The sequence below is a fragment of the Uloborus diversus genome, chromosome 9, assembly GCF_026930045.1.
Source record: "Uloborus diversus isolate 005 chromosome 9, Udiv.v.3.1, whole genome shotgun sequence".
In the NCBI taxonomy this organism is placed as follows: Eukaryota; Metazoa; Arthropoda; class Arachnida; order Araneae; family Uloboridae; genus Uloborus; species Uloborus diversus.
In genome coordinates this window covers 145,135,919-145,151,378 of record NC_072739.1, presented here as the reverse complement: position 1 = coordinate 145,151,378, position 15,460 = coordinate 145,135,919, and the positions used below count along the sequence as shown (strand labels likewise).

Genomic DNA, 15,460 nt, shown 5'->3' with positions numbered 1-15,460 from the left:
CCGAGAAAAGTAAACTAGAAAATATTTCACTCACAACTGACATTTTTTAAATATTGCTTTCTGTTTCGCAAAATAGTCATTTGATTACTTTGTGTTGCAGATAGTGACGCATGATTTACATAATTCCCATGTACGTTAGTGGATGGGAAAATTTAAAGTATAGTGAAGCACCGTTTATACATTTTTGAATGGACTGTATGAAAAATGCATACAAAAGAAAAAACGTATAATAGGTAAAAGTTAGTGTATTATATTTTGCAGGGACCAATTTAAAAAATGTATAATTGATAAAAACATATAAAAGAGAAATGTATAAATGGTGCTTCATTGTATGTCGTTCTTGTTTTAATATGAGTCAATGATACTTAAAATTTAAATTTTTCATTTAGATTTACTTTGTTATGATATTGATAACTAAGACATTATTTTCGAATCTAATAAGAGTCTTTAAAAATCATGTTGATATGATACAATGTATTAAAAATTTTGGTTACTGTAATCTTGTTATTCCCTACATTTTTTCTTATATATTTGCTCCATTTAAAGAAAAAAAAAGGATGTTAACTCAGAAAATGAACTTTTTATTTCTTCTTTGATCATTGTTAATATGTTTGGTGAACTACTGTTCTCAAAATAATAGCTTTAGTAAGTTAAGAGAAATAAATTAAAGCGATTTTCATCGGGAAATTTCCTCTGGGCCAGTCTCTTTCGGTCATGTGAGAAAACCAGTGATAGGGCTTTCTATGAAGGAGATGGTGTTTTTAACCAGTCTATTACTAAAATGTTGGTTCATTGTTGGACTACGAAGGATAATGGTAATTTGTTTTGAAAAATTTTACATGTGTAAAATAAGAACACATGCAAATATTTTTAAAAAAATGCTCGCATTTGTATTTTATAAACCCGAAAGGTTTAGCGAAATTTCAAGTAGCTGAGGCGTATCGAATTGTTTAAAGAAGCAGTTCCTATTTTTTTTTTAAGTATTTGGGTTATTTTCTACATGAGACTTTTTTCTACATTCCCTATCCACTGCATAAATAAATATTTTTTAACTGTGATGCTAAAACTACTTTTATAGCTAATAGCAAAGTTTTGAATGATTTTTTTAATGTGGTCCCTGTCCACCGCACAAAAACAAGTTTGAGTGTATATAATTGCCAAAATTTGATCACGTAACTCTCTGACATCACCAACAATAAAACTTGCGCCATGGCATGTGAGATGGTACTGTTTCATTGTTGGAGCTCCTTAAATTCAGTAATTTTATTTTTAATTTGATAATTTTTGGCAATGCTTGACAAGTAGGAAAAAGCTGACAAATACTTTGAAAAGACTGAACTAGATACAATAAATGAACTTTTTTGCTGGTCATGCAAAGAGAAGATAACTTCGTGGCCCATTTTCAGCTTAAGCTAATGTCGTAAAACAAGACATCATACTTGTTTCTTTTTTTTTTTTTAATCTCAATTTTGGATGTGAAGACAAAATTTTAAACATACTTTCATAAATATATCAAATTAGTGACTTCTAACATCATATTTACCATTAACTCTTGCAACAAACATTGTTGAAAGTCACTTATCAGTTGACTAAGTCATTGACTTAGAATTAAAAATTACATCCTGTTATATAAGCTCGAAGTGAGTAAATATGCATAAGGGAAAAAAGTTATTAAATAAAAATAATATTTTTGATAAATAATTAGTTGACCACTTTAACAATGAAAAATTGAAATTTTAGCAAGAAATTATGGTGATGTATATCAAATAGTGAAATTTTTTATTTTGATTCATTCAAAATTTCTTACGGCATCCCTTTTCATCAGCACCAGATCTATCGGGACAATCTTGACGTCCATTGCACCTCAGTGACATTTCAATGCAACTGCCATTATCACAGCGAAATTGACCAGGAGGACATACTACACCAGCTGGGGAAAAAAAAGAATTATAAGAAATGCTTTCATTGCAGTAGCTAAAATATGGATAGTAAGTTAAAAGTTGTTTCAAAGACAATAAAACAGCAAGTTTAATTCATTTTGAATAAAACTACAAAAATTTAGTCTTTCTTCTCTCCAAAATGTATGTGTCTGCGTACTATTAATAAAACATATGCACATTTTGTAATAATGACAAGTCTTGATGACCAGGGCCGGATTTGGAAGTGTGGAGCCCACGGCGCAACGAAGGAGTGGAGACCCCTAATCAGGGTTCAAAAAGATCATCATATTTTCGAAAATATCCGTTACTTTGATATATATCTGAATATTTTGATATATAGGTATATATCCCATATTTTCGACCCGTGAAAGTTAGGATATTTTGTAAAAATTTTATTGTGGGGGCCCCTTTGTTGTGGAGGTCCCAGGGCAGTAGCCCCGCTTGCCCTCCCCTAAATCCGACCCTGTTGATGACCCAAAGAAAAGACTGTTAAAATATACATGTACTGTCAGAGAACTGGCAGCAAGAAGTGGACAATTTAGAAAATTGTAGGTTTACAAAATAAATCTCAACACAAGAATAAGTATTTATGATTATCAGTCGGCAAAGGTTTTTACATTTTTTCCTGCAAGTTGTTTGCTTCTTTTAACAGAAGTTTCCTCAAAATGCCCCCTCTTCAACTGCAACAAAGATGCGTGGTATCTTTGAGCGCATTTTAACACCTGATAATAACATTTTGATGTTCGATTCTTGGTATTTTTTTTTAATCTAAAATTTTTAATGTTTCAAAAAAAAAAAATGTATTTATTAGTGATGTGTAAAAAAGTTTAAAAGATAACAAATACCAAAAGACAGATATTTCTTTACATCCAATTAGGTTTAGATCAGTTCATAGAAAACATTGACTGATGACTGAGCAGTAATATTTAAATTATCTGCTAGAAGATTAATTTCTGCCCAGTCACATCCATTCCTCAATTTTAGATTACTTTAATATAATATAATTCTATGTATTGTGAAGAAAGGTAGATTTTACATTCAGTTTAACACAAAAAGTCCTTGTCAGTGACGAGTGTTATACCTCTACTGAAGAAAAAGAATATTATTCCAGAAATCTACATAGAAGAAAGTAATGCAACCACTTATCAGCATCGTCAATCAACTTCTTACTTTGGGCCAGAATATGACTGCTTTTACTTATTCCTTGTACTGATTATATCAATACAATAGCACAGGCCATATAGAATTGGTGATGGGTCTAAAGTTTTAGTGTGTGCTGTGAGGATAAAATATGTTTCTAAAAGTGGAAAATTCTAATTTTGGAAACTAGTCTATACATAAGGAACAAAAATTCATAAATTACTGCTGTTTTTTTTTTTTTTTTTTTTTTTTTTTTTTTTTTTTTTTAAATACAGTACACATAATCTGCTATCACTATTTTAAAACTTTGTAACAATAAATTAACTTGAAAAGATATTGATCACTTTATAAAATATAGTGCAAGAAAAAAATATTTGCAATTATCATCTTACGCTTCACACGAAACAGACTTTACGCAGCACTCATTGATGTTTACCCTTATGGAATTGCAAATACATCAGCTGAAGTAAGTCCAAATGCATGGAGTAATATTTCATGTTATTTATTTGAAGTTTATTTATTAATAAGATCATTCATAGATATTTTATAACATACTTATAATAGTTTCGGATTCAAATTTAATGTTTTTGGTGTGTACAGGAAGTCAAAGTAGCAAATACCTTTACGGATAGATAATCTTACCTTATTCTGATTTTTGTCTTTATTTTGTACACACTTAAATTCTCATGTTGTGGCTTCTTTTACACATGTTGGCTTTCATTTTATGGAAAACGCAGTTTAATAAATTTTATTTTTAAAAGGAATTTATTTTTTTGGGCTGAAAATAAAAAATTGTGTTTCTAAAGATTGCCAGTGAATGGCACACCGATTTTTTTTTTACCAGATGTTTTAACACACTTAGAGGTACCTGTGCACAAAATTTGGTTAAAATTTAAGGGTACTTTGAGTAAATTTCTGTCAAAGTTACTCCTTTTTTGAGTCAAAGAATTTAAAGTAAAACCTCACAGAAAAAAAAATTAAATGAGTTATACAAGTTGAACTCAGTTTAAATTCAAATGTATATCATACTGAACAAAATTTAAAAAAAATCAAAGCTCTGTAATAATTTAATTGGTTATAGCCATTTATACCCGTCTTTGTGTCAATTAAAACAGCACCAAAAAAAAAAATCATCTATATATATAAAGGTAATGATTCTTTGTTTCTTTCTTTGTTTGTACCCGATGGCCAGAAGACCCTATAGCACCTACAGCCCTGTAACTTGGTACAAAAATTCGAATATACTTCGAGCCCGTGCACCTCGAAGCTGAAATTTTAAATTTCGAATTAGTTTTTTTTCTAATTAACTAATTAAGCTAAATTTCGGCTAAATAGGAGTAAAAAATCCCACCCCTACCCCAAACATTACATATCGTTCGAAAGGGTTTTTCTTCCCAAACAAGATGATGTTTGTTCCATTCTTCTCAATTAGTTAGAACAGGAGATATAAGCAATTCTAATTGAGCCAATTTTCAAGGCTTCTCTTTAGAGAAACTGCTATAACACTAGGTCCACTTTCCAGACAATTTTCAACTACAAACACAACATCCATTTTCCAGACACTTTTTCAATTACTTTCTTTTTAAACATTTTGGAAGAAGTTGCCTATGTTGCTTATGAATATTTTATTCTTTACATATGTTTAAAGGTCCATAACTTTTCAACCCCTTTATCAATCCCAATATAATTTATATTCTCATAATAGCATCAAAAAGTCTACAAGTAAACCAAATTTGAATGAAATTGGAGATGGTGGGTGGCATTTTCAAACAACTCTGGATGCTTTGACATGGAATGACCCTTGATTCATTTATCTTGCATGGAGGAAGAAAAAAAGAATCTACATGTTAATATGAAATGCTCAACAAGCTTTTTGTTATTACGTTTTTCAGATAAAAAGGAAAAATGCAGGAAGTATTTAAAAATTATTTAAATACTAAAGCCTTTTAAAAACCTTAAACATAAGAAATGTAACATTAGTATTAAACAAGAAGACATAACAATTAAATGTTTAACAAAATGGGCAATTATTTTAGTATCTAAATGGATACATAACTAATTATGGGCAATAAGTGTGCTAAGAAATGCTTTGGGTAAATAGGAAAGAAGACAACATTAAAGGATATTTCATCATTCAATATGCTAACAAACTGAAAAATAAATCTATACATGTTGTTGGGTGTGCACAGGTGTTAAAATAACAAAATGCAGCAAGACATAAGAGAATGAACTATTACATGGGACACAAGGTTATGTTTAGGACAAAAATGGCTATTTTGAACAAATTTTTACTCGGGTTAAATGCATGTGAAGGTAACTGGGAAGGTGGAGATGATTACATGAATTAATCTAATTGAATGCATTCATCAAAACCTTTTGAAATGCACATATTGAACACTAAAAGTACAATAAAACTAGCTTAGTGCATTTTTGTAACAGCAAAGATATATAACGAAAAATTAATAAGAAAACATGCTACATAAATACTTTTAAGAAAAGGATAGGCAGAAAAAAATTCTCGCTAACAGTCAGTGCATGAAAAATAAATATTTCACAAGAGCAGTAATCATCCATGCAAACACGAAACACAAAAACAAACAATAAAAAAAAGCACCAAACTAAAACTTACTGCAGTTTTGCTCATCAGAATAGTCAGGACAATCATATTTTCCATCACAGCGCTGATAACCCTCAACACATGATTTATCATTACAATGAAATTCATCCGGAGAGCAATGCATTTCCTCTATATCAGTTATTGAATGAAATTAAAAAGTAAAATAAAATGAAGCAGCAGAAAATAATAAAATAAAAAAATAGCATATTGAAGCATGGTACTAATAAAGGCATCAAAATGAAATTGATATATCTCGACTTTTTCTCAGGTTACAATATTGCAAGTAAAATATTTGAGCATACTTCAATGCTACATAAAAAGCAGAAATAAACATTAGCTTTCAATTAAACCATAAGTTAATCAAAAATAAAACCTTTTAAATTGTACTCACTGTTCATCACCAAAATTCTAGGTAAACGATTCTTTGTTCGGCTAAAAAGATTAAATGCTATTTTTTTGCGTCAAACTATAGAATTTTAACTTCTCCTACGTGTAATGAGAATTGTTGTATTATTATTTTTTTAACAGCATCTTTTTTATTCAAAATCCTTGTATGTTACAATTTTAAAACTTAAATGTGATATTTAAATTGATAAAATAAGGGTTCATTAACTATTGAATTCCTAAACAAACCAAATGGTTTGACAAACACTGCAAAATAAGTAATTAAGAATGACAAATATAAGGAGTAGCGCACACAATGTTTTCTATAATTTGCCTATCCTATAAAAGTAACCAAAAGAAAACTATTTCTAGATAAATTCGCATACAGAACACTTTTTAGATTGTCTTTATTTACATCCCATGGAATGGTGCTCTAATCACCTCCTCCTTTGAAAACGTAAACCATGTGAATTTTTATGTACACTTATTCATCAATGGGAAAAAATGAATATATTTAACGTAATAAAATATTTGAGTTCCCATCTAATTGTATTTCTTAATTTCAAATTTTAAGAAACCTAGAGCATCAGGAAAATTAGCCCTCTTTTCAAATGCCTCCTTCTATCCACACACAAACTATTTGTAATTGAGCACCTCAACTACTTTTCAAAATGTAGTGCCACAGTAGATGAAATGGAAAAGCTTCGAAGTTTCCATTTATTGATTTCTTTCCATGCTACATGTATGACAAGAGTTGCATTAGTCTTTAATGTTTTATACATTAGTTTATTAGTTGTAACACCACTTTTTTATTTTTCAATATTTAATTTATATCCCTAATATAACCATCAAACAAAAAATTTCAAACGTAGATCACAGCACATTTGGAAAAATCTAGTCAACACTAATGACAGAAAAGTTTGCCTCCCCTGATATACATTATTGAATTTCTAGTTTTCTAAAACTTCAAAACAATAAGAATTATAATGCTTTTTTTTTTTGCATTAATGTTTCAATGAATTAAATGCGGTCCTTTCTCTGTTTCGATATTTTCTAAGAAGAAATAAAGTTATTACAAACATAAAATTATTTTTCGCAGTTCAATGTCTTCTTTTAATAAAATAGAAATAAAAAATGAAAAATCATTTTATTTTGATGGCTTACGGCAAAAACTTTCATCTTCTCCATTAGGGCAATCGACAGACATATCACAGCGTTGAAAAAATTTAATGCATTCTCCCGAACTGCACTGAAACTCATCAGCTTTACATTGTGGAATGACAGTCTCTGTAAAATACATTTCTATTAGAAAGAAATATCAATGTTTCACAAAACAAAGTATAAGCTATAACTTGAATAAGTAGAGTAAAGCATTGTTTACAGAAAGAAGTTAACAGTTGATTTTCCAACAGAAACTTTTTTTTCTCAAAAACACAGTATAAGGATGCCTAAAATTGTCTATACTGCCATGCTAAGAGCAAAAGTCATATATGTAGCTGAGTTCAAAATGACAAATTGTCGTTTAAAGCTTTCCCCATCCCTGTATTTGATTCAGATGCAGCTTTTTCTAAATATTTTTAAAAATATTTCCCTTCGACAAACGCTCCATAAAACATTGTATGTAGGTGAATTATGCGACAAGAACCACCTGGTGATTGTAACTCAATTTTGATTAAAAGTGCAGATACAACTTTTGTGTGTAGCGCACGGCAGTATAGTGGAGCCGGGAAAAGCACCATATTGCTATTAAGTTTGGCCACACTTCAGCATTTCCATTTACAAGAATGAGCAAAACTATTGTTCCAGGAGTACACCATTAAATCATAGATGCTCAAATTATATTAATTTAACCTTCTTCAAATGCTAAGTGGATACAATTACTGAGGGAAAATTCTCCGTATTGGAATGACAGAACAATTTGTGCATTCAAGGATTTTTTTGTTAAATGTTTCGTGTAATTCAAGTTGAACTTTTTTTTTTCGTGTTTTGGACCATATTGCTAAATATAAATAAAACACTAATTGAAATCTAAGTAATTGTTCAAAATATAAAACTGGTATGATTATTATCTTTCTGGATTTAATATTTTTTCATAAAAATGAAGAGGCAGACTTACATTTAGAGTGGGAGGGGGTGCTGGTTTCATGACATAAAAATCTGTACAATAACTTAAAATAATTAATACAAATAACTTCAGTTGGAAAATAATACAAAACAAAAGAAGAAGTTTTTAGGACAATACTAAATGAGTTTATCACTTCCTAAGTAACATACATCCAATAAAAAATACAATCCAAGATACTACATTAGTGTGAAGTTCAATATGTCATTCAAATTGCAGCCTATATTCAAATTTTATTAATGTGACAATAAATATTTTAATGATTTCATAATTAAAAATCTTCTTACTAATGAAAATTTTTTTTTACAAAATACTATGAAGGGCTATGTTAAACAAGGCAATTTTATTTAAATAAAACAGTGTAAGCTCACTGATGATAATACAGTACTACAATAAGATAAATAAATACCTTTGTGCTGAAAAGTAAAATAGACAAAACAACGTTAGAAGAAGCACAAATTTGTAAATTACAGCAGACACGTGTTTCGGCGTTACAGGGAACGCCTTTTTCAATGCAAAAAATAATGAGCTTATGGATGAAAAGACATCCGACAAAAGCCAAGAGCAGATAAGCATGCAGCTTAAAAGATAAAAACAGCGGATTAGCCAAACACCAATGACAACGTTATAAACCGATCAGGAACCAATAGGAATGCAAGCAAAGGCCAAGAGCTTTCTCTTAGGTACGAACCCAGAAAGAAAGAATTCAATTGGACAAAGATTAAGCCGAAGCTTAAACAAAAAGAAAAGAAATTGTCAGTAACCGTGAACCGCAAGAAAGGAAAAGCTGAATGGAAAACCATGAAATAAAATAAACAGAAACAAAAATATTCGAAAAAAGGAAAAATAAAGATAAATAGAAGAAAATTGTGGGGGGGGGGGTGTCAATCAAGACAAAAAGGTAAAAATAAACAAAGGAAGATCGATAAAAATGAATGGGGAAAAAAAGGGGGGGGAAGTACAGTATTAAAGATATGGGAGCCAAATGTTAGAAAAATATGGAACTGCACTAAGATCGTTAACTAAGTTAGAACTGTTCCTCAAAATATGAAAGGATTCCCAAAAGTCAAGATCTGATGAATTGGGGCATTTTTGGATAATCTGATAAGAGTTAAAATCAAAAGAGTGATTCGAATCCCAACAGCGTTGAGCAATACTATACTTATTTAATTGTTGTTTTTTCACATAATTTTGATGCTCTTTCAAGCGAATTTTTAAAGCACGCCGAGTCTGTCCAATATAGGCAAGTTTACAACTACAATTAATTCTATAAATTCCACAACAATTAAGAGGGTGAATAGGATCTTTAAGAGAAGAGAATGAAAGTTTATTAATAGGAGAGAACACCACCTGGAATTGGAAATGTTTTAGAATCTTAGCAACCTGATAGCTTACAGATGGAAAGAATGGCAAAACAACCAAATTCTTTCTGATGAAGGTTCGGTTAAGAACATTAGTTTGGGATTTATTTGAAAGTTTTTTATAAATGGAATCAATCAAAGTTGGCGGATAGTCTCTATCAATTGCCACAGCTTTAAGATAATTAAGTTCCACTTTGAGAAATTCCGACCAAGAACAAATATTAATTGCGCGATAAACAAAAGAATTGAAAGCAGAATATTTTTGATTTGGAGGATGAGACGATAGTCTATGAGGAGGTAAAGAAACAGCAAAAGGTTTGCGATAAACAGTAGTTTCAAAACCAATTTCAGTACGAGAAACAAGTACATCAAGAAATGAAATGCAATTATTCCGTTCTTTCTCACAAGAAAACTGAATATGAGGATCAATGGAGTTTAAAATAGATAAAACCTCATCACTCTCAAACTGATTCTGGTTCATTAGAACAAAACAATCATCAACATACCAAACATAAAATTGAAACTGCAGTTTTTGGAACAGCTTAACCTCAAAATAATGCATGTAAATATCACTAAGAATGGGGCTAAGTGGGTTTCCCATAGCCAGACCATCTAACATAATATAAAATTTCCCATTAAAAACAAAAGAACATTGCTTAAGACAAGTACGGATAAGGAAAATTAAATCCTCAATTTCCGTATTGGTGAAATGAAATTCAGAAAGTCTTCTACGAAGGCATAACAGTGAACCCTCGACGGGAACGTTCATAAATAAAGAGTTAACATCAAAAGAAGCCATAAAAGAATTATTTGGAACGAAACCATGAATTTTTTTAACAAACTCAACAGAATTTTCAATAGTAAATAAATTGCGACTCCTAAGGAGAGAAAACAGAGACTAAATATTTTGCAATTTGTAACGTGAACTTTATGATTTACATCTTTCGGTTTCTAATTCCATTCCCAACTTTAACATTATTGACAGAAATTCTTGGTCTAGAACCCTTCGTTCCTCTGATAAACATCAAATTGTTTTGAAAAAGAAATTAGCTATGCTTTGTAAATCTTCTCATGTCGTTCCTCTTGATAATTTACCTGTTGTTAATAAGAATGTTGTTGTTAATCTTTCTAGCGTCCCATTAAGTAATTCTCAAATTGAGGCTCTAAAATGTAATGATAATTTTTCTGTGAGTGTTAATCCTTCTTTTTCAAAGCTTATTGCTCCTGTTGAGAAAGCTTTTAAATTTAGTGCCTTAACTTCCTCTCAAAAAGATTCGATTCGGCATCTTATAGCTTCTAATATTGACTTTAACTCGAAAATTTCTAAACCTTATTTGCTAAAACTGTTAGCCGTTCTGTTAAAGACTTAGTTTCGAATTCTGATCTGGTTGTTACCAAAGCTGACAAGGGTAGCCAAATTGTCATTCTTGACAAATCATCTTATGTTGATAAAACTAATGATTTGATTTCTTCTGGGCCATATGCTGAAATTTCTAAAGATCCTAGTGATAAAGAGTTAAAAACTATTTCATCTGCTGGCAAGTCTGTTAAGTCTATTCCTTCAAATGTTAAACGCTCTGTTGTTCCATCTATTGCTAATTGTGCTATATTTTATGCTTTACCTAAGGTGCATAAAGCTGGTATTCCTTTCAGGCCGATTGTTTCCAATATTGGTACGGCTTCGTACAAACTGGCAAAATATTTAGTCTCTGTGTTTTCTCCCCTTAGGAGTCACAATTTATTTACTATTGAAAATTCTGTTGAGTTTGTTAAAATTCATGGTTTCATTCCAAATAATTCTTTTATGGCTTCTTTTGATGTTAACTCTTTATTTATGAACGTTCCCGTCGAGGGTTCACTGTTATGCCTTCGTAGAAGACTTTCTGAATTTCATTTCACCAATACGGAAATTGAGGATTTAATTTTCCTTACCCGTACTTGTCTTAAGTAATGTTCTTTTGTTTTTAATGGGAAATTTTATATTATGTTAGATGGTCTGGCTATGGGAAACTCACTTAGTCCCATTCTTAGTGATATTTACATGCATTATTTTGAGGTTAAGCTATTCCAAAAACTGCAGTTTCAATTTTATGTTCGGTATGATGATTGTTTTGTTCTAATGAACCAGAATCAGTTTGAGAGTGATGAGGTTTTATCTATTTTAAACTCCATTGATCCTCATATTCAGTTTTCTTGTGAGAAAGAACGGAATAATTGCATTTCATTTCTTGATGTACTTGTTTCTCGTACTGAAATTGGTTTTGAAACTACTGTTTATCGCAAACCTTTTGCTGTTCCTTTACCTCCTCATAGACTATCGTCTCATCCTCCAAATCAAAAATATTCTGCTTTCAATTCTTTTGTTTATCGCGCAATTAATATTTGTTCTTGGTCGGAATTTCTCAAAGTGGAACTTAATTATCTTAAAGCTGTGGCAATTGATAGAGACTATCCGCCAACTTTGATTGATTCCATTTATAAAAAACTTTCAAATAAATCCCAAACTAATGTTCTTAACCGAACCTTCATCAGAAAGAATTTGGTTGTTTTGCCATTCTTTCCATCTGTAAGCTATCAGGTTGCTAAGATTCTAAAACATTTCCAATTCCAGGTGGTGTTCTCTCCTATTAATAAACTTTCATTCTCTTCTCTTAAAGATCCTATTCACCCTCTTAATTGTTGTGGAATTTATAGAATTAATTGTAGTTGTAAACTTGCCTATATTGGACAGACTCGGCGTGCTTTAAAAATTCGCTTGAAAGAGCATCAAAATTATGTGAAAAAACAACAATTAAATAAGTATAGTATTGCTCAACGCTGTTGGGATTCGAATCACTCTTTTGATTTTAACTCTTATCAGATTATCCAAAAATGCCCCAATTCATCAGATCTTGACTTTTGGGAATCCTTTCATATTTTGAGGAACAGTTCTAACTTAGTTAACGATCTTAGTGCAGTTCCATATTTTTCTAACATTTGGCTCCCATATCTTTAATACTGTACTTCCCCCCCCCCTTTTTTTCCCCATTCATTTTTATCGATCTTCCTTTGTTTATTTTTACCTTTTTGTCTTGATTGACACCCCCCCCCACAATTTTCTTCTATTTATCTTTATTTTTCCTTTTTTCGAATATTTTTGTTTCTGTTTATTTTATTTCATGGTTTTCCATTCAGCTTTTCCTTTCTTGCGGTTCACGGTTACTGACAATTTCTTTTCTTTTTGTTTAAGCTTCGGCTTAATCTTTGTCCAATTGAATTCTTTCTTTCTGGGTTTGTACCTAAGAGAAAGCTCTTGGCCTTTGCTTGCATTCCTATTGGTTCCTGATCGGTTTATAACGTTGTCATTGGTGTTTGGCTAATCCGCTGTTTTTATCTTTTAAGCTGCATGCTTATCTGCTCTTGGCTTTTGTCGGATGTCTTTTCATCCATAAGCTCATTATTTTTTGCATTGAAAAAGGCGTTCCCTGTAACGCCGAAACACGTGTCTGCTGTAATTTACAAATTTGTGCTTCTTCTAACGTTGTTTTGTCTTACTTTACAGTACTACAATGTTGATAACATTCAGCATAAAGAAAACATTGCGGTTTAATGGGCATAATTAGGTAGTTCCGTTTTTCTTAGAGGTGAAACCTCCCAGAAAGCATTAAAAAGCATAATTAATGGAGTAATCAGTAGCTTAAAATCTGATTTTAGAGAATAGTGCAATTTATAAGTTTTTAAGTATATACAGATATATTTGTATCTGATAAGGAGTTAAAATATTTATGCAAAAGTAAGGTACTGAACTGTTTTTTTTTTTTTAATCAAGATTCAAAATTTCACAATTTTTCCTGAATTTTTGACTGCAATAAAAAAAGGTAAAGTGCATTAAAATTTCAAAATTCTTAAACTTCAGCAAAATAAGAAGAAAGCTATGTTTAAACGATATAAGACTACATAACTATATAAGCAGAACTATAAACTATATAAGAAGAAAACTATATATATAGGCATAAACTATAAAATTTGCTTATGCTTATATTGCATTAATACAAAAAAAAATAGATAAGTCTTTTGAAAAAGGAATCAGAAGTCCTACCACATGATTGTTCATCAGAACCATCAGAGCAATCGATTTTTCGATCACATCTCAACTCTTTCCGGATACATCGACCATTTGCACATTGAAACTCATCAGCTCTACATCTCGAAAGATCTATTTAAAAAAAAGGCAATACAAAATCAAACTCACGACTGAAAGCAAGATAATAAATGATGTGAATAAATATAAAGGTCAATCAAATGAAAACTGAACAGAAACCAGCAAATGAAATGGCATACTTTATTTTTAAACATAATCACTGAACTTACACAAGCACACATCTTATTGGTAACACAAAGAGGTGAATACTATATTTATAGAAGTTGGGAGGCAAAGACTGAAACCAGTTTTGAAGAGTGATCACAGCTTCATTAACCAAGTCAAAATTAACTACTTAGGTTTCCTTTTCAACTTAAACATGATTTGATTTTAAATGTCTGATATGATTGTTCAAATGCTTGTGGGGCGAAGTGAATGGGGCTAGGTGAAATAGTTATGATTCAATTTTATGCTCTCAATGTCCTGTTGTAGAGGAAGAAAATAAACCATTTTGCATGTTTTTAGTTAGACTTATGAGAACTTAGCTTTAAAACTACTAATCAAAACAAAAAAAAAAATTTTGAATTTTGACATTTTGAATTCAAATTATGTTTTTCGCAATCACGAGTGTGTGTATATAGGCATGTGTGTTTGTGTGTAGGGGGTATGTGTGTGTAGGCATGTGTGTTTGTGTCTGTGTGCTGGCATAAGTGTGTGGGTAGTTGTGTGTATGAATGTGTGTGTGAGGGGGGGGGGTATGTGTGTGTGTGTGTAGGCATATGTGTTTGTGTCTGTGTGCAGGCATGAATGTGTGGGTAGTTGTGTGCATGTGTATGTGTCTGTATGTATGCGTGTGTGTATGTGTTTGTGTATATGTGTTTGTGTGTGTATGTGTGCATGTGTGTGTGTGTAGTTGTGTATGTATGCGCGTGTGTGTAGGACATGGATACCACCTGGAGACGGCTTTCGCTAAAGGAGCAGCACCGTGAGGAGCCGGTCGACCGTGATGGTGCAGAGGGTGGCGGTGGGAAAATAAAATGATAGGACGCCAAAAAGTCAAATGAAAGCAATAAGCAATCGTAAAATCTTACAATAGCTTACCAGTGCAATTACTTTCATCCGATCGATCTGAACAATCTGCTCTACCATCACAGCGTCTTCTTTCTTCAACACATCTATAACCATCACATTGGAACTGTCCAGAAGGACAACGAGAAACACCTTCAAATAATTGTGTAAAAATATAATTAATAAGGATGGTTACCAAGAATTACATTTTCATCAGAACAAAACAAAATTATTCGCTCAGTTGAATAAAAATTCTTACCTTCTATATAAAATCGTTTCTAATTATTACAAAACAAATGAAAGGGAAAAATTAATGATTGAAATTAGTTTGCCAAACTGAAACCTCAAACAAGTTTTACATAACTGTATTGGATACCAAAGTTTTAAAACATATTATCATACTTTACAAAGAAATTATACATGAATGTAATTGATTTTATTATTGGAAAATGCTTTCTGAAGACAGGGAAGCACCGTTTATATGTTTCCCTTTCACACATTTTTATCACTTATAGTGTTTTTTAAATTGGTCCCTGTGGAATCCAATACATATTAATGTATACCTTTTTTTTCATTCATACGCTTTTTCATGCAGCCTCTTGAAAAACATATAAATGGTGCTTCACTGTATGAAACATTTGAAGAAATACAATTTTAAAAATGAAGACTAGAAATTAAAATCTTTCTATCAACATCAAATTCAACTGA

The 15,460-nt window shown here is 31.1% G+C and overlaps 1 protein-coding gene across 1 annotated transcript in view; it reads right to left on the bottom strand.

Moving 5' to 3' along the window:
* LOC129230548 (basement membrane-specific heparan sulfate proteoglycan core protein-like) overlaps positions 1 to 15,460 on the bottom strand; it is a 410,163-nt gene that overhangs the window by 164,799 nt on the left and 229,904 nt on the right. Inside the window, exons 12-16 of the mRNA XM_054864952.1 lie at positions 14,786 to 14,905; positions 13,643 to 13,759; positions 7,246 to 7,368; positions 5,710 to 5,826; positions 1,808 to 1,930 (exon numbers count right to left, since the gene is read on the bottom strand). Coding sequence (XP_054720927.1) covers positions 1,808 to 1,930; positions 5,710 to 5,826; positions 7,246 to 7,368; positions 13,643 to 13,759; positions 14,786 to 14,905 — 600 coding nt within the window. The remainder of the gene's footprint in view (positions 1 to 1,807; positions 1,931 to 5,709; positions 5,827 to 7,245; positions 7,369 to 13,642; positions 13,760 to 14,785; positions 14,906 to 15,460) is intronic.